The sequence below is a fragment of the Garra rufa genome, chromosome 18 (assembly GCF_049309525.1).
Source record: "Garra rufa chromosome 18, GarRuf1.0, whole genome shotgun sequence".
Lineage (NCBI taxonomy): Eukaryota > Metazoa > Chordata > Actinopteri > Cypriniformes > Cyprinidae > Garra > Garra rufa.
In genome coordinates, this window is record NC_133378.1 from 11010820 (window position 1) to 11036759 (window position 25940).

Genomic DNA, 25940 nt, shown 5'->3' on the forward strand with positions numbered 1-25940 from the left:
AACCTGTTTGGTGTTATTTTGAATATTCCTTAGTTTAAAAGCATTTTGTTGTTTTTAAATTCAAAAACTGGTTTGCATTTGTGTCCACTATCAAATCAGTGGCTCATAAATCTTCTCTGTAAATAATGACTTTGATGAAATGAAATATGCACTAACCCTGCATTCTGACCTCATGTATTCTAAAAACAGCTTAAATATTAGCCTTCAAAACATTGAAATGCCAAAGGCATCATAAACTTGATCTTCATTAGCTGACCTAACATGAAAATAAAGCGAAGTCCCACGGCACAGGCGAAGATTAAAAGATCTAAACAGAACTGTAAATTCTGATGGATATTGCATAAATAGCTTTGGGCTTTTGTTCCGCACACGCGGAATTTCCTTAAATTCGTTTTGAAGCTGCGTCTCCAAAGGACCTTTTAATGTCAGCTTGGGCATCTGGTTTCTGCCCGATTCAAGATGGGTTCTTTTCATTCATGTCTTATGTAAATGCTATTGAACAAAAATTACCGCCAGGCCGGAGGATTCTTCCAATAACCCCATCACACCATATGCCCGCTCTCATCTTTAGTGCTCTAAATTCATATCACTAATGCATCGCTTCAGTCTTCCAGCAATGAGGATGATAAGCATAAATGTGCCTAAACACAACATCTCAACTAGCATGAGGAAAACTTGTATTTACCATAGATGAACAGAGGATTTATTCGTGTTAAAAGACTGTTTTGAGTTTTTTAACAGATTGTTTTTCTTGATTTATTAGGGCATCATGTTTTATATTTTGAAAATGTACGCAAAGGAACTAGCACTAATATTTGTGACCCTGCACCAATAAGATTTATACATCATCTAAAAGCTGAATAAATAAGCTTTCCATCGATGTAGGGTACAACTATTTGAATATATATATATATATATTAAGTTATATATATATATAAAGTTGTCTAAATGAAGTTCTTAGCAATGCATATTACTAATCAAAAATTAAGTTTTGATTCATTTATGGTAGGAAATTCACTAAATATCTTCATAGAAGATATGATCTTGTACTTGTACTTTCTTGTACAATGTACTTTTGGCTACTGCTACAAATATCTCAGTGCTACTTAAGAGCCAGGGTCCAGGGTCACATTTAATACCTACTAAAATAGGGCTGTTAATTTCCAGTGATTAATAATATGTTACACATATTAAAATGAGCGTAATTAATCATACCCTAAAAAATTTCATGAGGAATCCCACCATCGGAGCAATTAGTCTTAATAATGTTGCACTCATGCTGTGGGTTGCTAAAAAAAACTAATGCTAATAATAATAATAATAATAATAATACAAAATCATGCACTCGCCCTCATGTTGTTCCAAACCTACATTGCTTTCATACTTCGGTCGAACATAAAAGACGATAATTTAAGAAATGTCTCATTTGATGGAAATCAATAGTAACCAAAATTCTGCTAAATTAAGTCGGTCCCACTTTATATTAGGTGGCCTTAACTACTATGCACTTACATTTCAATTAATCATTTGGTACAATGTACTAATTGTGTACATGCATGTTTTTACATTGTATTCATATGTTTTTAAAAACCTATATGTAATTACATTTGTAATTAATTTCTGTAATTACCACTGCTGGCCCATTCCTTACACCCTAACCCACCCTTAAACCAACCCATACCACCAAACTTGTCCCTAACCTTACCCACATCCCACCTTAAAAGTGTTTTTGCAATACAGTATGACCACATTAAGTACATTGTACTTATTTTTTTTATTATTATTTTTTTTTTATGTAAGTACATAATAGTAAAGGCCACCTAATATAAAGTGTGACCATTAAGTCTTTTTGGAAGTAAATAATGACACAATCTTGATTTTTGCGTGAACTGTTCCTTTAAGACCATTTTTTACAAATCTCTAATGATCAAGTCTGACGTACAAGATGCCTTCAAACAGGCTAAACTACAAAGAATGAATGCTGCATTGTTTCCCTGGATGTATTGCTGTCTAGTGCACCTTTGTTTCAAAAATGTTTTATTACAGCCTAATTAAATTTAAGAGGCAGAACTGTGTGGTAGGTTTTGGGGAAAGGCCCTGGTCCGCCCGGGCTCATGTTTGTTCCTGTGGGAGGAGGGGAGCCAGAAGTTGATTTAATAGCGTTTCCACTTCAAAGTGGCTGTTATTGCTGGGTTAGGGTCCCCTATTACCTGCACAACCCACGGATGCTTTAACAAGCGCTGAGGAAAGGAAAGGCCTCTTTGAATACCGAGTCTAAATGGGAATTACATACAGAATTCCATCCTTGTTATAACTAGTTTATACACACAAAACTCATGCACATTTGCTTTTCAAATCAAGGACCTCCCACTGATTTAGCCAATTATATTTATTATTGACTAACCCTAATTCAGTTACTTTTGGTAAATGCAATATTTAGTCTATAATTTTTCTCATTTGGTCAACAAAATATTCACAATTTTCAGTTTTTACTTTGGGGGAACATTTGAACGCTTAATGAAGCCCACATTGAAAAACTGTGGTTTTGTTTTATTTTAAACCTGAAAATAAACCAAACATGAAGAAATATTTAGAAATCCTATGTGAATTTCTGTGCACAGGCGAGCAGATGTTCTCGCTTCCATCGAAGCTCAAGATGCTCGCTGGATCATTATCAAATCAGGAACGTCAGGTTTTGTTCAAGTCAACTTAAATGCAGCTGTCATTGAAAATCCTAACGTATCCTGAAATTCCAATTCTTGACTTTACTCATGGTTGATAATATAATTCTGATAGAATTTTAGTATTATACTATTATTAAATGTTCACTAGTGATCTCCGACTTTACGTATCTACCCATGTACATTTCTTTTCAGCCTTTATGTCAAGTTCCAATTATACAGAGATATCCTTACAGAAACGGTTTTTCTTTCATATGATCACTCAGTGTGTGCTGTAATGCATCAGATATGTGTTAGACCACAAGATGGCAGACATGCATGACACTGAGAATGGTGTAATGCCTGGTGCCTTCACTCCCAGCTGTTCCTTAACTCCCAATTCTGTGAAGGAAATGCACTAAGAATCTACAGCAATTTCAAGCTGCTAATTGCTAATATGAAACAGATGTTTCAAAAATAAGAACCTTGGTAAAATCATGAATATTGAGTCAAAACAAATTCACATTTAAAAAATTCAACACCAAAATCTAAAAAGCAGCTTGTCATTTCAACTTCTATTCCACAGCATTGAAAATCATTTAAGTTTTGATTGACATAAATGAGTTGATTAAAAAAAACACTAAAAGACATTTCAATTTCATTTTCAATTCAAATCGAGAGTGCATTCCAAATGGTAATTAGCATGATGCCTATAATTAAACCTGATTCACAGATTTCCGTAAATTTGCATTGTTATACCGCTATGATAATTCTGCTTTTGTTCATATCTAAAGGGCTTTGGGCTTTCACATTCCATTGCATTTGACAGATGACAAGAGCTAGAGGGTTCTTCTCTTTGATCACAACACCTGGATGTCTCCCGCAAATCAAACGACAGCAGCTTACCAAAAAAAGACTTCCGGTGGATTTGATATATCCTACAGATGGAACGCTTTTTCTGAGAGAGCTTCAGTTGTGTGACTCATCCTTAAGAGACTCTTGAACACTTTTCAGAGTTTGATAGTGTCTTGAGGTTTGCAAACTTAAGTTAAATTTCCTGCACATATAAGCTCTGTGCAAATTTACTGGTAGCCCTTTATTTTATAGTCCAGTTCCTCATGTACATACTGCATAGTATAGCAATTAGAATAACTAGGTAATAACCCTGAACCTACTCCTAAACCTAACCCTACCCTGCCCTATGTAGTTACCTTATATTACCAGAACTTTCTTATAGGCACACTGTAAGTACACTGTAAAGTGCAACCAATGACAATCTGATAGACACAAGAGTATAAAAAGCTCTGAAAGTGAAGTATTCTGTTCCTCTGAATCTAATTTCTTCACTATGTCTCTTTCTAAATATTTCAACACAATCAAAAGCATTTGATTTCAATCCCCGTCTCAAAGGGGCCATAGCGTGACTGTTTGACCATGTCAGATTCAGACAGTCACATCCTTTCCTTGAGAAAAGTACCGAACTTTTCTGGTTAGCACAACAGGATGAAGCACTCTCAAGGTTTTCAGATGTGGCCCAAAATGAGCCCCCACACGGCGGAATTAGTGTTTACTATAAACATGGAGAAGCACAGCACATGTTCCTTGTGAAAAGTTGCTTTCATTATTATTAATTTCCTCTGGTTTCCTTTTTCTTTTAATAACCATCTGAATGTCCACCTTTGAGTTGTGACCGCAGAACAAGATGTGTTTTAAAAAAAGTCTAATCGGCATGCATAGATACCCGCAGTGTTTCTTTCATCCAATTTTCCATTAGAGATTGTTGTTTTGTCTGTAAACATCATGTCAGTTACTATAAGGCATTCTCACGGCGCCGGTAGAACCAATTGCATTTCTCGGCAATGTCGTATGCACCTGGAATGCTGCAGTACAGGTTCAGAACCGGCTATACCAGTAACCGCACGGATGTCTTTCACTTCTCAAAGCCTATGCGCAGAAGTGCTTTCACTCAGTACCTGTAGACATGTCTCAAAGCCAACCTGAGGAGCGTCTAGCTTTGGAGTTGAGCTGTGCAATCTGTTTGCAGCTGTACCGTGATCCTGTGGCCCTTCCCTGTGGACACAACTACTGTCTGGGTTGCATAAAAAATGCTGCCAGCGCAGAAGATCCCAAGTCCCCGAAACGGTGCCCAGAATGCAGGGAAGATTACGGCAGCCCGGAGATGCTTCTCAAGAACTTCAAGCTCAGCAGTATCGTGGACGGGTTCCTGGTGGCCACGACAGGTGGTGGACTGAAAGGAGGCCCTACAGTGCAATGCGAACGAGATGGGAAGAGGTGCCCTGTGCACTTGAAGGTCACGGAGTACCTCTGCGTGCAGGAGCGACTGTTTCTCTGCTCCGAGTGCTTGATGGAGGGAATGCACCAGCACCATGAGGTGCAGACGTTTGAGGTAGCGAAGGAGGAAATGAAGAGAGTTCTTGAGGAACTGGGGAAGTCTGTGTCTGACAAGCTACAGATGACAGAAGCTCTGCTGAAAAGTGCCAGTGACGGTCCTACAGACAAGGCCGAAGATAAACTAGTGGCCAGAGCGAACATACTGCTGGACAACATGACTTCGCTTATAAGTACATACAAGGTAAGAATGATGTAAAATGATGCAGACTGATGTGTTCAGACCAAATAAGCATGATGTAGAAGAAGTCTCTTTTGGTTTTAGTTAACCCAGACTCATTGGAAATATGTACTTAAGGTGTTTTCTGCAGCACCGATATTATGTATCTTACTGCAAAGTGAAATGTCCAGTGAGTGATGCTAAAATGTGCATTCATTGCGTGACCTTGACACGTTTTTATTAAATTGGTACAGGCATGTGTTGTGGGGTTGCTTCAGGTACGTATTGCAGTGGTTTAGAATTTGAATGTCCAGCAAGTGTCGCCAAAAGTTAATGCTCTAATTTCTAAGTTAATGTTGGAAAATAACAAACCGCCTACACTAAACACAACCCTAAAATTACCAGATAGTGTTAACGAATGCAAAAGTGATATAAAATCATATGCAACCGTGCTAAAGTTTCTTCTACACAGTTTCAAGCTGTTTTGTCAAACCGTAGTTTTGCAGAAATCGTAACAGAGCACTTCACCTCAAGTGCAATTCTGTATCGGGTGAGCTACGGAGCAATCTTACCGCATTAGAAAACCCATACACATAAGCTGTATATGTAACGCTAATGTTCAAAAATATAATTTTTTTCAATGTCACAGCATGGAAAATTGTTGTGTAGTTATAACACTATATTGTGCAATGAATTTTTGCAAACCTAGGCCGCAGTCTTGCCTTGTAAATCATACTCTGTGTGGAAAAAAAATTGCGAGTTGTGAAAAAATGATGTAAAATCATATGCAACCATGCTATTTAAAATTCCTTTTACACTGGTTTGAGCTGTTTTGTCAAACCATAGTTTTGCGGAATTCGTACCAGAGCTCTTCACCTCATAAGTGCAGTTCTGTATCAGGTGAGCTACCGAGCAATCCTACCAAGTTAGAAAATCCATACATGTGAAGCTGTATGTGATGGTAAAATTCGAAAATTATTATTCTATAAATTACTATTTCAAATGTCACAGCATGTATATTTGTCCTGAAGTCATAACACTATATTGTGCAATGCATTGTGCAAATTAGGCCACAATCTTGACCTGTAAATCATACCTTGTGTGAAAAGAAATAGAAGTTGTCAGTTGTGCAAAAGTGATATAATATCATATGCAACCGTGCTATTTAAAGTTCCTTGTACACAGGTTTGAGCTGTTTTGTCAAACCAAAGTTTTGCGTGATTTGTACCAGAGCTCTTCACCTCACAAGTGCAATGCCATATCGGGTGAGCTACCGAGCAATCCTACCACATTAGAAAACCCATACATATGAAGCTGTTTGTGATGGTAGCATTCAAAAATATACATTTCCAAATGTCACAGCATGTAAAATTGTTGTGAAGTCATGACACTATATTGTGTAATTAATTTTTGTGAAATTAGGCCACACTCTTTCCATGTAAATCATACTTTGTAGCGAAAGGAATAAAATTTGTCTGTTTACTGTTTTACTAGTGTTTTTAACTGGAAACTGCAGCGATTTGTACTTATAGATACGATTTTTGAGTTTTGCAGAAATGTTGTGCGAAAGTGATATAAAATCATATGCAACCATGTTAAAGTTTCTTCTACACAGGTTTGAGCTGTTTTGTCAAACCGTAGTTTTGAGGGAATCATATCAGAGCTCATATCGGGTGAGCCACCGAGCAATCCTACTGCGTTAGAAAACCCATACATATGAAACTGTATGTGACGTTAACGTTTAATAGAATGCATTTTCAAATATTGTGCAATGAATTTTGCTAAATTAGGCCACAATCTTGCTCTGCAAATCATACTTTGTGTGGAAAGGAATAAAAGTTGTCAGTTGTGCAAAAGTCATATAAAAACATGCAACCGTGCTAAAGTTTCCTCTACAAAGGTTTAAGCTGTTTCGTCAAACCATAGTTTTACAGGATTCATACCAGAGCTCTTCACCTCTCAAGTGCAATGCCGTATCGGGTGAGCTACCGAGCAATCCTACCACATTAGAAAACCCCTACATATGAAGCTGTATGTGACGTTAACATTCAAAAGTATACATTTTTAAATGTCACAGCATGTAAAATTGCACTCTGGCCCTGTAAATCATACTTTGTGTGGAAAGGAATACAAGTTGTCAAAGTTTTACTGTTAATTTCAACTAGAAACTGCAGCGATTTGTATGTATAGGTGCGTTTTTTCAGTTTTGCAGAAATGTACTGTAGATAGAGGAACGTATTTCCAATGAGCCTGGGCAGGGATGCAAAAGAAATGTCACCATCACTTATGTAGAGAGCAACAGATCTACACTAGTGCTGACGACATACAGTCATGTTTCAGTAAAGCACATTAACACTGTTTATATGTGATGTTTTAAGAGTCGCATGAGCTCCGTAATGGACGACAAGCTTCATTCACGGGACAAAAGTTGGCAGGCCAATCTATGCGATTTGGAGGGTTGTCTACACCAGCTGCAGGAAGCCCAAAAGTGCACCGGTGAGGTTCTCTCTCAATCCTCAGAGTTTCTCTTCATCCAGAACTATCTCAATGTCGAAGCAAGGGTCCGCCAGGCTGCTAACGTCACCATTCCAGCTCTACCAGCCCAAGAGTCTTCCAATGCCAAGCAGCTACGCTCAGTACTACGTACAGACGCCTTCCATGCCGAGATGAGTCTTCTGTTGGAGTACCTCCATGGTATGATGAACCCTCTAGACCTGACCTTCAACCAAGCCACGGCCCATCCTAGTCTTCTCCTGTCCAGCGATCTCAAAACAGTCAAGCAGTGTGCCGGAATTAAGAGCAGCAACGCTGGAGATCAGAGCGAACGCTTCTCCACAGCCACTCAGGTCATGTGCACCGAAGGGTTATCCACAGGAGTTCACATGTGGGCTGTAGAAGTTGGTCCTGGGTGTATGTGGTCTGTGGGAGTGTGCTACAAAAGCATCCCACGCAAAGGTGACCACAGTAGGCTTGGGCATAACACCAGTTCCTGGAGGTTGCAATGGAAAAGCAAGAAGCTGACGGCATGCTACGACTCTGCAAATGTGGCCGTAGGTGAAGGGCTGGTCATGCCGCCGAAGAAGGTCGAAGTGACCCTCGATTACGAAGGAGGAACTATTGCATTCCACAGCTCAGGTCAAGGAGGGCGAAGGCAGCATCTTCATACATTTAGTGCCGTGTTCAAGGACTCAGTGTATCCTGCATTCGGGCTCCACTCTACCTCAGAGGAGTCTTGGATAACTCTTCTGAGTGGAGTTTGACTCAGACTGACACCAATATGCTTTCATTTTCACTCTTGCCTCTTTTTCTTTGTCCTTGTTTCATTCTTTATGCATTTACACCTAAACATCTCCACAAACATCAAGAAACACCCTGGCACAGTCCAGGAGCCAGCTGCATAAACTTAGCCACTATATTAAAATAGAACTAGTCCGACCAACTAGTACTTAGCCAAGGGTCTTACTTTCTGGATTCAACTTTGACTAATCAACATTTCCATGTAACCTAATTTTAAAATTTATGACCAGCCCAACCAGAAAACAAATTGATGACTAATTTTTAAGACTAGGCTAAACTTTTATGCAACCGGCCCCAGGAATGTCATGCACACATTATTTGCTAAAGAAAAAAAACAAAAACTTAATAGTTCTTGATGTATCGTAAAAAAAAAATATTGGTGTGATATTAAAATCTTAATTTAACATGTTAAATTAATAATTACCAAACATTTGTATAATAATCAAGAAATGTTGTTAAGAATACAATGAGAAATGGCTTGAAAATTTGAGATTTATTCCAGATATACCAAAGCAAATGGACCACAATTACAAATCAACTTCTTTTAAACTGTGAATGAAATGTTTGTGTAACACCTATTGGTATACACATAAAAATAGGAGATACTGAATAGGGTCTGATTAAATGTTTTTCTAAAAGTGTAGTTTCTTTAAAGAAAATATACTGTATATGAAGCAAAACTATAGACAATGTGTTTTATCCAGATTTCAGCTCTTTCTGTTTCTGTTACTTTTAAGGAATTTTTAATAAGATTTTCTAGTTTTACTTTAACTAATGGGAATGCCAGTAAAAGTGACTGTACAGAATGCTTTTTAGTTTTACTAAATATAGAAAACGCCTGTAGCAAAGTTCTTTATGTGTACATTGGTCTGTATGCTTTCACACTGAACAGAAATCAAAGTAAATGTGCATCATCTTGTCCTGTAAAACAAGAAATACTTGTTCACACTTCCTTATCACATCATTTAAATATGTCTGACTCAAATCTCACTGGACTGACACCGATTCCCAGAGGGAAAAAAAGTCTCTCTGCATTTCTTTTAATCAACTTTAACATATTCTCAGCTTTACAGATATTGAGATTTATTGTCACATCTAGACATTACTGGATGCACAGAATACAAGCTGTGTTATGTATGAGCTGATTACCTAAAGTTCTCGAATTATTCAGATTTATTGATGATTCTAGATGATTGCACCTTTGTTAGATGTTTAGGATTATTTCTCATTTAGTCTGCCAAACCTACATGTGGCTTGTAAACTTTTTTCATTTATTAAATGTCAATACATAAAAGCATTATTTTATTTACAACAGCACCATCTACTGGTTACATCCAACATGTTATTGATTTTCTATAGGACTATAAAACTTCTTTCAGTTCAGTTATCCTCACTTCCACATATAAACTGCTTGTAGCATACATTTCAAAATTTTTAAATTGAAACAATAATTAGTGTAAAGTGTTTCTTTAACCTGTCCACCTGGCTATATAACACGTTCATAAATAAATATGGCATCACAGCTGTAATACAACAGATGGTAATAGTTGACTTGTTATCAGGGCTGATATGCCATAAAGAAAAGGCATTTAATGGTTAACCATTAACATCATACGACTTTAACCCTGAAAGACAGCGGAAGAGAACATCTCCTCAGCGAAACAAAGTTCTCATCCAAACGTAAGTACAAATACTGTTTCTTATGTGTGTGATCCAAATTTATAAGTTGTTTTGGATACAGTATGTAGTAGTTTATGTGTTTTCTGGTTTGTGTTATATACTGATAAAAGGAAAATTAGTTCTGAGAAGCGTTTATGTAGCATTTGTTTGCAAATCCAACTCGATTTGTTATTTCCTAGACATTTTAAAGTGTGCCAGAGTCCAAATATGTTCGGGACACAATGGGTTATTGCTTTAATAAAATATAAATATGTCATCTTGCCTTGTTTACTGGTCTACCCTGCTGAAATAAACAGCTAATACCAGCCTAGGCTGGTTGGGTGGTCTTGGCTGGTTTAAGCTGGAAGCAACTGGTTTTAGCTGGTCTCCCAACCTGGTCAGGCTGGTTTTAGTTGGTGGTTTTCCAGCCTGACCAGCTAAGAACAGCCTGACCAGCCTGGCCAGGCTAAAAAAGTGGCCAAAACCCCTCTAGCTGACCAGCTAAAACCAGGCTGGTTGCCCAGCTAAAACCAGCCAACCAGCCTAGGCTGGTTTAAGCTGTTTTTTTCACCAGGGTATGTATTTTGTCATTTTGAAACAGACGCTAGAAACGGCATAGTGGTGAAAATGAGTGACATAGATGACGACAGTGAAATATACTTCTCAGTTAAAGTGAGTATCAGTTTTTGTAAATGGTCTAAATGCCAGTGTTGTTGCATTTATGTACAAAAAATGCTCTTAATGTGATTTATGTTATTACAATTGTTGCTCACTCATTTATGGGGTTGTTTGTGTGTGTAGTTTTTGGGTCGTATCCAGGTGGTCCGTCCGGGTGGGATGCAGATTCTGACAGATGCAGTAAAAGCCCTACAGGTAATAAAACCATAAATGTCACTGTACTGTGTCATATTAGAGATAGAGATATTGTATAACTTGATCTTTTGTCCTATGTCCTATTATTATCATTTTCCTTCCCTTATAGGATCCGAACATAGAGATGGATGAGAAAATGAAGAAAACTAAAGTGCATCTGTTTCTGACCAAAAGTGCTATTGACATTCTAGAGCATAAAACCAAGGTGTGACTGAGGACTATCTACTCAAGTTCAGACAGTGACGCACATGTGTACAACAAACAGCTCATTTATTCTCTTTCTCTTGTTTTCTCAGTTCATGCTGTACTCCTGCGCTCTGTCCTCGGTTTCATTCTGCGCAGTACATCCGACTCAGTCTAAAATACTCGGCTTTGTGGCCAGACACCCAGCGTCGGACATGTACCACTGCTACATCTTCCAGAGCAAGAAGTTTGTGAGTCCTAAAAATCTTAAATGCAGTACATTTGATATACAGTGAGGGAAAATTATTTGATCCTCTGCTGATTTTTTATGTTTACATACGCAGTGACAAAGAAATGATCAGTCTATAATTTTAATGGTAGGTTTATTTCAACAGTGAGAGACAGAATAACAACAAAAAAATCCAGAAAACGCATTTCAAAAAAATTATAAATTGATTTGCATTTTAATGAGTAAAAACACGTATTTGACTCCTTCGCAAAACATGACTTACTTAGTGGCAAAACCCTTGTTGGCAATCACAGAGGTCAGATGATTCTTGTAGTCTGTCACCAGGTTTGCACACATCTCAGGAGGGATTTTGTCCCACTCCTCTTTGCAGATCCTCTCCAAGTTATGGTTTCGAGGCTGATGTTTGGCAACTTGAACCTTCAGCTCCCTCCACAGATTTTTTTATGGGATTAAGGTCTGGAAAAAGGCTAGGCCACTCCAGGACCTTAGTGTGCTTCTTCTTGAGCCCCTCCTTCATTGCCTTGGCCGTGTGTTTTTGGTCATTGTCATGCTGGAATACCAATCCACGACACATTTTCAATAGTTCTTACCCAAGATTTTATGGTACATGGCCCTGTCCATCGTCCCTTTGATGCAGTGCAGTTGTCCTGTCCCCTTAGCAGAAAAACACCCCCAATGCATAATGTTTCCACCTCCATGTTTGACGGTGGGGATGGTGTTCTTGGGGTCATAGGCAGCATTCCTCCTCCTCCAAACACAGCGAGTTGAGTTGATGCCAAAGAGCTCGATTTTGGTCTCATCTGACCACAACACTTTCACCCAGTTCTCCTCTGAATCATTCAGATGTTCACTGGCAAACTTCAGACGGGCCTGTACATGTACTTTCTTGAGCAGGGTGACCTTGTTACCAATTGTTTTCTTGGTGACTATGGTCTCAGCTGCCTTGAAATCATTGGCAAGATCCTCCCGTGTAGGAGCCCCAGACCGAGAGAGATTGACAGTTATTTTGTGTTTCTTCCATTTGCGAATAATTGCACCAACTGTTGTCACCTTCTCACCAAGCTGCTTGGTGATAGTCTTGTAGCCCATTCCAGCCTTGTGTAGGTCTACAATCTCCTGACGTCCCTGGACAGCTCTTTACTCTTGGCCATGGTGGAGATTTTGGAATCTGATTGATTGATTGCTTCTGTGGACAGGTGTCTTTTATACAGGTAACAAGCTGAGATTAGGAGCACTTCCCTTAAGAGTCTCGGCTCCTTACTTGTATAAAAGACACTTGGGAGCTAGAAATATTGCTGACTGATAGGGGATCAAATACTTATTTCACACAATAAAATGCAAATCAATGTATAACGTTTGTGTTATTGTACATGATGCTTTTAGTTCACTAGTTACCTTTTACTTAGTTCACTATTTTACTTTTACATAAAAACATTGTGAAGCCCCCATAGTTTTCATAACCTTCTCATGGTCCTTTGCTGGTTTTTGCTGGTCCATAGCTGGTTAATGCTGGTCCCTTGCTGGTTTATGCTGGTCATGTTGGTGGTCAAGGACCAGCATAAACCAGTAAAGGAGCAGCATAAACCAGCAAAGGGACTAGCATAAAACAAGCTAAAACCAGCATCCCAGCACCAAAAAACACCTAACCAGCATATTTTTCAGCAGGGTGGATGGGCACCAGACCTTTAAAAGTAAATAAAAACATGCACAGACAAATCCTAATTACACCCTGCGGCTCATGACAATACATTAATGTCCTAAGACACGAAACGATCGGTTTTCGCGAGAAACTGAACAGTATTTATATCACGTTTTACCTTTGATACACAGCCACGTCAATCTGTCCTGAGCACAAGCTCGTCATCCGGCTCGTACATGTGCACGCGCTCTGGTACTGAAATACTGTTCAGTTTCTTGCACAAACCGATCGTTTTGTGTCTTAGGACATCAATGTATCGTCACAAGCCGCAGGGCGTAATTTGGATTTGTCTGTGCATGTTTTGTTTTATATTTATATATTGAATAAATGCTGTTCTTTTTAACTTTTTATTCATCAAACAATCACAGGTTCCATATCAAAAATATTAAGCAGCACAACTGTTTCTAACATTGATAAATAACCAGCATATTAGATGTAATAAATGCTGATCTTTGGATCTTTCTATTCACCAGAGAATCCTGAAAAAATGTACTCAAATGTTTAATTATCGTAATAAATATTATTTTAAATAGTAAAAATATTTGAGAATTTGTTGTTGCTGTACTTTGGATCAAATAAATGCAGGCTTGAGCAAAAACATTAAAAATAGTGTACAATGACACCATGTTAAATCTAACCTTAAATTCTTTCTCGAGCTGATCTGTGTTGTTTTTCTTTCTGTCAGTCCCATATGCTGGTTTCCATCATTGGTGACACATTTCGGGCTGCTAAGCAGGACGGAAATCTACAAGGTCATCGTGACCTAGTGGTAGAGGCCCTGAGACATAAGGTAACCCGTCAGCATACAGAAAAACAGATAGAAAATAGATATAAAACTAACCTAAAAATAGACTTCATAAGCATAAGAAAAATCTGACATATAATAATACATTTTATGGCATGACATATTACCTTGTTCCCGCAAACAGTGACTCACACAGTCATAAAAAAACACTAGAAGTCATTTACTGGCATCAGGGCTATCATAGAGTTGTAGACCATTATGACTTTGTCCAGTCATACAAACGAAAAGGTTTATCTCCTATTTTAAAATGAGAATATCTGAAATACATTAATTTATTTGCTACTGTAAACTTGTTGCAGTTGGTTAGAACATTGGTTTTGATTGAAAAGTTACTGTGAATGCTTGGACCGTCTAATGCCTCCCTCTGCTGTTTAGAATAAGGTACTGGAGCGAGAGAACGCTGAGCTGAAGAGGAGACTGCAAGCCAGTGGAGAAGTGGGTTATGTGTCAGGCTTTTACTTTTAATGCAGTTCTGAAAAATATAAAGACTTTTTGTTTTGAGTGAACTATTCCTTTAACATTGCTAACTACAAAAGAAAATAACTAGATAAAAAATATTGTCAAGACAAACTTTAAGTTGGTTTGAGAAAGCCAGGACCAGAACATTTAAAAAGTTGAAAGTTTTAATGATTTTGGTTTGTATTAATGGTTTTCGGTCTGAAATAGTTTGAAGTTTAAAGTAGTTATAGCATGTTTACAGCATGATTAACATGTTACTAGCATGTTGCTACCATGATTAGTAAGTTACTAGCATGCTTTAGCATGATTAGCAAGTTACTAGCATTTTGCTAGCATGATTAGCATGTCACTAGCATGATTAGCAAGTTACTTACATGTTGTTAACACATTTCAAGCATGGGTAACATGTTACTAGTATGTTTCTAGCATGATTAGTAAGTTACTAGCATGCTGTTATCATGATTAGTAAATTACTAACATGTTTGACACGATTAGCAAGTTACTAGCATTTTGCTAGCATGATTAGTAAGTTACTAGCATGTTTTTAACATGATTAGCACATTTCTAGCATGATAACATGTTACTAGCATGTTTTAGCAGGTCTCTAGCGTGAATAACATGTAACTAGCATGTTGCTACCATGATTAGTAAATTACTAGCATGATTAGTAAGTTACTAGCATGTTTCTAGCATGATTAGTAAGTTACTAGCATGTTGTTATCATGATTAGTAAGTTACTAACATGTTTTGACACGATTAGCAAGTTACTAGCATTTTGCTAGCATGATTAGTAAGTTACTAGCATGTTTTTAACATGATTAGCAAGTTACTAGCATGTTGCTAGCATGATTAGCATGTCACTAACATGTTGTTAACACATTTCTAGCATGATAACATGTTACTAGCATGTTTTAGCAGGTCTCTAGCATGAATAACATGTTGCTAGCATGCTGCTACCATGATTAGTAAATTACTAGCATGATTAGTAAGTTGCTAACATGATTAGTAAGTTAATAACATGTTGTTAGCACATTTCTAGCATGATAACATGTTACTAGCATGTTTTAGCAGGTCTCTAGCGTGAATAACATGTTACTAGCATGCTGCTACCATGATTAGTAAATTACTAGCATGATTAGTAAGTTGCTAACATGATTAGTAAGTTAATAACATGTTGTTAGAACATTTCTAGCATGATAACATGTTACTAGCATGTTTTAGCAGGTCTCTAGCATGAATAACATGTTACTAGCATGCTGCCACCATGATTAGTAAATTACTAGCATGATTAGTAAGTTGCTAACATGATTAGTAAGTTAATAACATGTTGTTAGAACATTTCTAGCATGATTAGCATGTTACTAGCATGCTGCATGATACTAGCATACTGTAACATGATTCTAGCATGGTTAACATGTTACTAGCATGTTGTTAACATGATTTTATCGTAACTAGAATGTAACTAGCATGTTTCTAGCAAGATTAGCATGTTATTAGCATGTTGCCAGCATGTTGTTAGCATTATTTGCAAGTTACTAACATGTTGCTAGCATGTTGTTACCATAATTAGCATGTCATTAACATGCTATTAGCATGATTAGTCAGTTACTAGCCTGTTGCTAGTATAATTATGTTGTAGCATGATTCTAGCATGAACATCATGTTGCTATCATATTGCTAACATGATTTTATTACGATTAACGTTACTAACTTATTGCTAGCATGTTTCCAGCATGATTAGCACGTTGTTAACATGATTTTATCATGATCATGATGTTAGCATGATTAGTCAGTTACTAGCATGTTGCTAGCATGATTATCATGTTACTAGCATGTTGGTTGCATGATTCTAACATTAGCATGTTACAAACATGATTAACATGCTATTAGCATGTTAGCATGATTCTAGCATGATTAACAATTTATTAGCATGTTACTAGCTTGTTGCTAGCTTATTTCTAGCATGATTAACATGTTACTAGCATGTTGCTAGCATGATTTTATCACAATTAGCATGTTATTAGCATGTTGCTAGCATGTTTTTAGCATTATTTGCAAGTTACTAACATGTTGCTAGCATGATTTTATCACGATTAGCATGTTGATAGCATGATTCTAACACAATTAGCATGTTTTCTGACATAATTAGCATGTTATTAGCATGTTAGCATGATTCTAGCATTATTAACAATTTATTAGCATGTAACTACCATGTTTTTAGCATGACTAGCATGTTACTAGCATGTTGTTACTATAATTAGCATGTTATTGGCGTTCTGTTAACATTATTAGTCAGTTACTAGCATGTTGCTAGCATAAGCATCATGTTGTAGCATGTTTCTAGCATGATTATGTATCTAGCATATTGATAGCATGATTTTATTACGATTAACATGTTATTAGCATGTTTCTAACATAATTAGTATGTCTCTAATATGATTAGCATGTTATTAGCATGTTAGCATGATTCTATTCATTAGCATGCTATTAACATGTTTCTAGCATGATTCGCATGATACGAGCATGATGATAGCATGATTCTAACATAATTAGCATGTTTCTGACATGATTAGCATGTTATTAGCATGTTAGTATACTTCTAGCATGATTAACAATTTATTAGCATGTTACTACCATGTTTCTAGCATGAGTAGCATGTTACTAGCATGTTGTTAACATGTTTCTAGCATGATTCGCATGTCACTAGCATGTTAACATGTTTCTAGCATGATTAACAAGTTACTAGCATGTTGTTAACATGTTTCTATCATGATTAGCATGTTACTAGCATGTTGCTAGCATTATTTTACCATGATTAGCATGTTATTAGTATGTTGCTAGCATGTTTTTAACATCGTTTGCAACTTACTAACATGTTGCTAGCATGGTTTATCATGATTAGCATGTTTTAGCAGGTTTCTAGCATGAATAACATGTTACTAGCATGTTGCTACCATGATTAGTAAATTACTAGCATGATTAGCAAGTTACTAGCAAGTTGCTAGCATGATTAGCAAGTTAATAACATGTTGTTTTCACATTTTTCTAGCATGATTAGCATGTTACTAACATGTTACTAGCATGATTTTATCACAATTAGCATGTTATTAGCATGTTGCTAGCATGTTTTTAGCATTATTTGCAAGTTACTAACATGTTGCTAGCATGATTTTATCACAATTAACATGTTTCTAGCATGATTTGCATGTTACTAACATGTTGATAGCATGATTCTAACATAATTAGCATGTTTTCTGACATGATTAGCATGTTATTAGCATGTTGTCATGATTCTAGCATTATTAACAATTTATTAGCATGTAACTACCATGTTTTTAGCATGACTAGCATGTTACTAGCATGTTGCTAGCATTATTTTTACCATGATTAGCATGTTTTAGCAGGTTTCTAGCATGAATAACTTGTTACTAGCATGTTGCTACCATGACTAGTAAATTACTAGCATGATTAGCAAGTTACTAGCAAGTTGCTAGCATGATTAGCAAGTTAATAACATGTTGTTTTCACATTTTTCTAGCATGATTAGCATGTTACTAACATGTTACTAACATGATTGTATCACAAATAGCATGTTATTTGCATGTTGCTAGCATGTTGTTACTATAATTAGCATGTTATTGGCATTCTGTTAGCATTATTAGTCAGTTACTAGCATGTTGCTAGCATAATTATCATGTTGTAGCATGATTCTAGCATGATTATCATGTATCCAGCATATTGATAGCGTGATTTTATTACGATTAGCATGTTATTAGCATGTTTCTAACATAATTCGTATGTCTCTAACATTATTAGCATGTTAGCATGATTCTATCATGATTAACAATTCATTAGCATGCTATTAACATGTTTCTAGCATGATTTGCATGTTACTAGCATGATGATAGCATGATTCTAACATAATTAGCATGTTTCTGACATGATTAACATGTTATTAGCATGTTAGCATGATTCTAGCATGATTAACAATTTATTAGCATGTTACTACCATGTTTCTAGCATGAGTAGCATGTTACTAGCATGTTGTTAGCATGATTAACAAGTTACTAGCATGTTGTTAACATGTTTCTAGCATGATTAGCATGTTACTAGCAAGTTTCTAGCATAATTAACAAGTTAGTTTGAATGAGTTTGAATGGATTAGAAATATAACCAAAGTCCTTTTAAGAGTATTCTATAGTCTTTGGGCAAATTCCAAATGGAAGTGCGCATCCCTACGCCCTACTCCCTCCGAAGGGCAGATCCCTTTGAAGTGAGTTCTTTTAAGGGAGTAGGGCATTTCTGTCTCTTTTAACCGTTTGGAACTCCCTTGGCGAAGGGAATGACTGACGAAATGTTACCTTGACAACGCTGCGCAAACGTGATCACTAACGGAAATCACTTCCGTGAAGTGACCATGGAATGTTCCCTTCGCTAACGGCCTTCTGGAAGGGCCCTTCGTGAAGGGATTAAGTTGCTCACTTTCGTTTGGAACGTCCCTACAAATGGCGTCCCCTTCTAGAAGTGCCCTTGAAGGGCGCAAAATAGCCGTTTGGAATTCGCCCTTTGATATAACATAGAAGGGCAGTTTGGTTGAGTCTCAAGGGATTCTGGGAGTTTTGACAGTTGGAGTTTGAATAGTGTTGATCATTTGAACATTCCGTCAATGTAAGTCCATGGGATTTTTCCCAGTTTTAATCATTATTTTTAGGAAAACTGTAAGTCCGATCAGTCTGAAAAGATACAGCAACTGGAGTCAGATCAGTCTGAATATCTGGACTGAGTTTGGAGTTAGTAGAGTTAAAGCTCAAGGAGGAGGAGCAGTCAGAAAATTTAGTCTCAGAAGAAGAAGATGAATATTAAGTTTAAGAAAATATTTTGTGTACATTCATAAATGTCTAATAATATTCAGTATACAGCATTGAATCCATCACAAGCAGTGTTCTTGGTGTTCCTCTGTGAACACAGATATTTATTTTACAGAACGCTGGTGGAAGCCACAACGTTGATGAAGATGAGTCTGACGTTGATAAAATTTCAGCTCGATCAGGACAAGGTATGTACACAACAACACACACATGAGCTGTATATGGGTCAAAGACGAAAAAAGAGCTCAAGCATAAAAACAATAAGTGTAATATATGCTTTAAATCGTTGTTGTTTTTCCAAAAAAAAAAATATTTTGAAGTTATCTGTTTAATATAATTGCATTTTTGGGTTTGGTTTTCTGAGCAAAAAATAAATATTATACATTTTTTCCCTAATTTACAGAAGACACCCACTAAAATGTCATTCAGTGTAAAAATCTTGTCAGGCATATTTTCAACAAAAATCAGTTTATGACATATTAAAAGATGAATTACTTTCACCCCATATACTAATTAGTTGTAATTCTACGTTTTCTAAATGTGCCACTATCCTAGGTTTTGCCCATTTGTCAGTAAGAATTTTTACTCATTTAAAACACAATACAATTTGAATACAAGTCAGAATAAGCATTATTTCAACCAAATTTTGACATTTTATTCTCCAAAAACGTATTTGAAACCTTAAAAGTAGACACTTTACTTACATTTAATGTGCTTTCTATGGACATAAAATCACTTTTGTAAATTTTTCTTTTCGACGTTGACATCTTTTTTTTTTTTTTGGAAATAGGCTCATTCTCCAACTCCCCCCGAGTTAATAAGTTGAGTTTTACCGTTTTGAAATCCATTCAGCCGTTTTCCTGTTCAGTCGATATCACTCAGCTTAGCATAGATCATTGAATCCTATTAGACCAATAGCATCGCATTCAAAAATGACCAACGAGTTTCCTGTTTAAAACTTGACTCTTCTTAAGATTAGGAACTACACTTCCATTCCGGCGTAATAGTCAAGGAAGTTTGATGCCGTAACATGGCTGAAGCAGGCGTAGTAATATCACGCAGCCAAAGACTATAGAATACCAAAGACATGTCACTCGTGTAGTTTTAAATGGGGAAAAATGCAACGGTCATCATGGCCGCGAAGCCCCGCCTTCTTAGTGAAAGAGCCAATCGTTGATGAGTAAAGTCAGCGCGTCACTGCAGCTGCAGTTAGAAGTCCCAGTTGCTATAGAAACAGTCGGCGCTCTAAGACGTGCGTTCAGTACTGCGCATGCGCACTGGCTCATCTAGCCGGAAAAATAAGCGTTTTTTTAACGCTATTAAAGCACAAGGAACTATATTTATGAGGCAGTTCTTGTTGGATGTCTTTGGAGATTTCAAATATGAAATTTAATCGTAAGTTTGGCGAACAGTTTTGGAGAATTTGATGTTTCCCCATTCAAAGAGATAGGAGCTGCACTTGGATGCCCGAGAGGCGTTTCAAAGATGGCCGCCGAGTGACATGACTTGTCTTAAAAGGACTTTGACGCAGCACACTGCATGCACAGGGGGCTATCCTCGTTGGAAGTTACCTAGCTGGGAACTAATTTCAGGCGCTGCGTGATATTACTGTGCCTGCTGGGTCCATATTACGGCAGCAAATTTCCTTGACTATTACGCCAGAATGGGAGTGTAGTTCCTAATCTTATCGGCCTAGAAAATCGCATCTTTACATTTTCCACCGGTCTTAGTACACGATATAACTACAGAAGAGTCAAGTTTTAAATAGGACAAATATCGAAACTCGTTGGTCATTTTTGAACGTGATGATATTGGTCTAATAGGATTCAATGATCTATGCTAAGCTATGCTAAAAGTGATATCACCAGAACAGGAGAACGGCTGAATGGATTTCAAAACGGTAAAACTCAACTTATTAACTCGGGGGGAGTTGGAGAATGAGCCTATTTCCAAAAAAAAGTGGAGTGTTCCTTTAATGTCTTTGACCAATATGCAGGATATCATCCTTGTGGGGACTTCCTGTTTACGCTGTTTGAATTCAGACATTATTTACTCTGAAAGGATGAAATGTTTTTCATTTGTGAGGAATCCCACAATGTTTAGTCACTATTTTGCTCTTCTTTTTGAGAAATTTCATCCCCACAAGGCTTTGTATTGATGTGTGCTGGTGATATGCAGTCTTTTGATTTGTCTCTTTTGTTTTTCCAGTGAGATTCTTCTCTGAAGATGACAAGACTCCTTTGCACAACAATTTCTAAGTGGAAACAGATAAATGTTCGAGAAACAACGCAGACTCCTCAAATACCACCAACATCGTCTAAGCTCCTTCGAAGACTTCAACATGAGCTATTATTTCTAAGAACATCAAGACAATATGATTATTTAAAAAAGGTGGTATTTATGATTTGTAAACAAAAATGAAGGCCTATGTAGTTTGTTGGTATAAGGCAGTTGTTCCTAACTCAAGCAGAGCACTTTTTATCCTGCCTGGGCTACTATATGTAACCGCATACATAATTATTTTAATGTACAGACATACTTTGTTACGATAATTCCATTGCAAAACCATTAAAATCTGTCATTAATGCTGACGTAGGCTACAGAGTAGTCCTTGTACTTTACATTTGAATTAGAAAACTTGCTTCTTTTAATGTGGGAAGGACAAAATGTTTAGCTAGCTTTTTAACATTAGATTAAGCGGAAATCTAATATTGTATTTTTGTTTAATGCATATTTTACCAGCAAAACAGATACACAAATCCGTGAGAGAGACTGAGAGATAGATAAAGCATATTTTGTGTAGTTTATGGTTATGTTCAGGGTCTGAAATGAACACCCGCCAACCCGCCAAATCATGGTTGCCAGGTTTTGACAACAAATCCCGCAGAACTGATACTCAAAACTAGCCCAAAACTAGTCAAGTCAAGTCAAGTCAAGATTATTTATACAGTGCTTTTTACAATACAAGTTGTGTCAAAGCAACCTTACAGTATTAAAATAATAAAATAAAATGTCAATAATAATGCAAGAGTTCCATATTGCAACAAAGTCAAATTGGGGAGGACTCATCTGGTTCCCATGGCCTTGTGTCCCAATGTCAGAACTGACAAAACCGGACGCACAGATCATATATTTTGACACATCTGTATTTCTCCCAACTGTTCAAATTCACTCAAGACAAAACAGACTGCATTTGCATGAATACTCTCCAAGGCGGTGCATTTTGACATTACTTTTCTTGTAAGTGTGTAGCAATAACATGCAAAAGAAAACTTAATTCAGCATTCGCACGCTGACTGAGAGGCGTTTTCGGTGAGCACGCTTTGGGTGTGTGTATGCAAAGAAAGCAGCAGGCTTTCAAGTACTGGCAAACTTTTAAACACGCGCCAATACTGAATGTCACTTTCGTATTAATGCATCGAGTCAGTAAAATTTCCGTCAACTGTCCCTGGACTCGGCTGGACTCTGCAATAATTCCCGAGTCCGAAAAGCTCGAGTCCGAGTCAAAATGCATCTGAGGCCGTGGCAAGTCTGAGTCCGCTAAAAATTGTACTTGAGACCGGACTTGAGTCCGAGCACCCCAACTCTAAATATCAGTATTTTATGTTTAAAATATCAAAACATTATTTATGCATTTGTAACTGCAGGTTAAAGCATTATGTCCCTCTGGCCTTCATTAAACAGTGTGTAAATGCATCTAAATGGTTCCTTAGATGCAACTTCTTCAAAGATGAATTTTGTTGATAGTGATTTAATTTGTTTGGTAACAGCCTAAATGTATTATTATTATAATTGACTGTTTAAATGTAAGAATTTCGCTCAAAAAAAGATGCATACTTTAAAAAAAAATGGCTTTATAAAGGTAAAAATCAATTTAAACTTATTGGAAAATATTCATTTCTATCAACGCAGTGAACTAGCCACACATAATATGAAGAAATTCAGGAGTCGGTTGTCCACGCACAATAACACATTCTGCATAATACTGTTTAATTATCTTTATCAACCCAGCAAACATAGAACGTTCCCCTAACGTTCCCATATGGTTCCCATTTGGTTATTTTTTCGGGAACCAAATGAGAACGTTCCCAGTAGGTTCCCAGAACATTCCCCTAACCTAAAGGGAATGTTCTATTTACGTAAAGAAAACTTTCCTGGCTAACCAATAGGGAACGTTATTGGGAACGTTCTGGGAACCAAAAACTAATGTTCCCAAAACGTTCTGGGAACCAAAAATTGTTAGCTGGGAATACCGTATTGATAAAATCAATATGACACAGTACCGACACCAAATGATTTGCAATGGTGGTGTTGTCACGTCCGGTGTTTTTTTTTTTTTTTTTTTGCTAGTAGAAGCTATGAATGGCCGGCAACTTAAAAATTTAGTAGCCAAACTGGCTGGTGAGTAAAACGGTTATTTTCAATCCTTGGTTATGTTACTGGAGTGAATATCTTAACTGTAAACCTCTTGCCTCACATGAATATGTGTTCGTACATTTGTCGTCGATGTGTGAAGAAGTTTCATCATCTGCGACTGCAGAGTACACATTTAAATAGTTAATTTTTCACAGATTTTTTTTCTGTTTTCTTGTACAACATGGCAAAGTATGGCCACGACATCCCTCTATCGTTGAAGTATGAGGTAGGTGGATGACCATAATCGACTGTAAGTATAAGCCGAACGCACGTCTTTATGACTTTTTGAACAGCTCAAATGATTCAGTTGAATGAGTGAGTCATATTCACAAACGGCTCTGAACGATTCCAACTCAAAGATGATTCAGTTAAGAATCGATTCAAAAGAGTACATTTTCCAATTTGGAAACCACTTGTTTTGATTGCCTGATATTATGTACAAACATGACTTAAATTTCTAAAACATGATTACCTTTTCAAATGATTCAAAAAGTCCTATTAAGGCGAGACAATGGAGGTGAATAGGGGAAAAAAAACTAATAGTCATCACTTTACTTTCCCAGGTAACTGAATAATTTCAAACATTTTTTTGTATTACAAGTTTTAAAAAAAAATGTTAGGTATAAATATGCAAATTGTGCATTATTTAATGAAATATGTGCTGATTTGCATACATTTCTAGTATAAAAATCTAAACACTGGATGAAGTCAGTTTTTACTATTCATTTTCCAGATATTTTCTTGAATGTGAAATATTATTTACAATTACAGTCTGCATAAGATTAGAGTGTATAATTATGATTTGAGGGTACATCCTTTGCTCATTATCACCAAAAGTTCATTTTCATCAAACTTGTAGGATCAACCAATCACGGCTTTTGAAATGATGACTCATACCTAGCAATGGGATCAACCACACCTCCTCACTAAGATAGGATTTTCCATCCATTCCTTGCTCAGAGTTCACTGAAAATGTTCTGGAATCACTTCTAAGCTAAAACTCCTGGCAAGGAATTTTTAGGTTAAGTTAGGAGCTCTCTGAGAGGATTCTCAGAATCTTTAGGGATACGGGCCCAGAGGTTCTCAACTCTGGCCCTTGAGGTCCGCTTTCCTGCAGAGTTTACCTCCAACCTTGATCAAACTCATCTGCCTGTAACTTTCTTGTAATGATGAAGAGCTTGATTAGCTTGTTCAGGTGTGTTTGATTAGGGTTGGAACTAAACTCTGCAGGAAAAAATGGACCTTGAGGGCCAGAGTTGAGAACTCCTGCACTAGACTATTGGATATTACTAGTAACTGTTGCATATATGCATTTATTCAGTGCAACATTTATCTCAAGGCTAATAACATATGATTAAAGTACATGTATAATAATAAAATGATCATGTTAAAAACTAGTTTAATGTCAATACATTATGTACACATGATCAGAGCCTGTAACCACAAAACATTTCATCTTACCACTAAAAGTTCTCCTAAACGGCAGTAAAAGTTTTTAGCTAAGAGTTTTCTCTTAAAACCTATTCACAAAGCTGCTGAGACAAACTTTTACTAAGGAATAGAGAGAAGTCTAAGGGCGGGGTTGACTTCGTTACTATGGATGATTTCGGCATGCTTATTAACTATGCACACAATGATTGGCTGATAGGGGAGGGGTCTCTGTCAGAAATTTATGCATAGAAATATTGTAACGTGCACTATATCATATTTAAATAAAGGTTTTAAAATAAAAATGTTGTCATATTCAAATAAAGATTTAAAAATGCTGGCTAAGTGTAACTAATTAAACATGTATCTTCAGCCTCATGTGCGCTCCTCGTATACAGTTAGCGGCTATGCATATAAACAGCCTTTTAATTAACAGGGTAAAATAATCATAGGTAATAGTAAGGCATGTAAACGTAAAAGAAAACCAAACTGGATGCAAGAACAACTCTTACTTCTTGCCCAACTTGTTCATGAAAACAAAGTTGGGATAACCTCAAAAACTAAAAAAGATGTGTGGGAAAATATATGTGTGCAAATAAATGCAGCTTTCCCACTTTTGTCCAGAAGCAAAGATGACTGTGAAAAGTGCTGGTATTCTTTGCAAAGTCAGGCAACTTAATGCAGAGATTGCAGAATTTAAGTGACAAACAACTGCTACAGTTAAACGGACATTACTTTTTAAGTTGCCGATAATGTTTTCATGTAACCTTGTTA

General features: G+C 36.9%; 2 protein-coding genes across 3 annotated transcripts; both read left to right on the forward strand.

Annotated features, from left to right (window-relative positions):
• The first annotated feature begins 4641 nt into the window (after nt 1-4641).
• On the forward strand, nt 4642-8489 carry LOC141291510 (E3 ubiquitin-protein ligase TRIM7-like). Its single transcript, XM_073823666.1, has 2 exons — nt 4642-5253; nt 7608-8489. Exons 1-2 carry the CDS (start codon nt 4642-4644, stop codon nt 8487-8489), a joined length of 1494 nt encoding a protein of 497 aa, XP_073679767.1.
• Nucleotides 8490-10145: 1656 nt separating this feature from the next.
• Nucleotides 10146-21913, forward strand: LOC141290443 (PTB domain-containing engulfment adapter protein 1-like). 2 transcript variants are annotated; one of them, XM_073822569.1, is made up of 9 exons: nt 10146-10206; nt 10787-10857; nt 10987-11058; nt 11168-11263; nt 11355-11492; nt 13876-13980; nt 14371-14430; nt 19423-19510; nt 21531-21913. In XM_073822569.1, the coding sequence occupies exons 2-9, from the start codon at nt 10813-10815 to the stop codon at nt 21578-21580; spliced, it is 654 nt and encodes a 217-aa protein (XP_073678670.1). In that variant the 5' UTR covers nt 10146-10206; nt 10787-10812; the 3' UTR covers nt 21581-21913. The 2 variants fall into 2 exon arrangements, with proteins under 2 accessions (XP_073678670.1, XP_073678669.1); XM_073822568.1 differs by having other exon boundaries at nt 19438-19510.
• The last annotated feature ends 4027 nt before the right edge of the window (nt 21914-25940 follow it).

Excerpts from the sequence above, each read along its gene's own strand:
- LOC141291510 (XM_073823666.1), top strand. The coding sequence starts at position 4,642 with ATGTCTCAAAGCCAACCTGAGGAGCGTCTAGCTTTGGAGTTGAGCTGT. Across the intron at positions 5,254-7,607 it reads CGCTTATAAGTACATACAAG|AGTCGCATGAGCTCCGTAAT; the intron begins GTAAGAATGATG and ends TGATGTTTTAAG.
- LOC141290443 (XM_073822569.1), top strand. The coding sequence starts at position 10,813 with ATGAGTGACATAGATGACGACAGTGAAATATACTTCTCAGTTAAA. Across the intron at positions 10,858-10,986 it reads AAATATACTTCTCAGTTAAA|TTTTTGGGTCGTATCCAGGT; the intron begins GTGAGTATCAGT and ends TTGTGTGTGTAG. Across the intron at positions 19,511-21,530 it reads TTCAGCTCGATCAGGACAAG|TGAGATTCTTCTCTGAAGAT; the intron begins GTATGTACACAA and ends TTGTTTTTCCAG.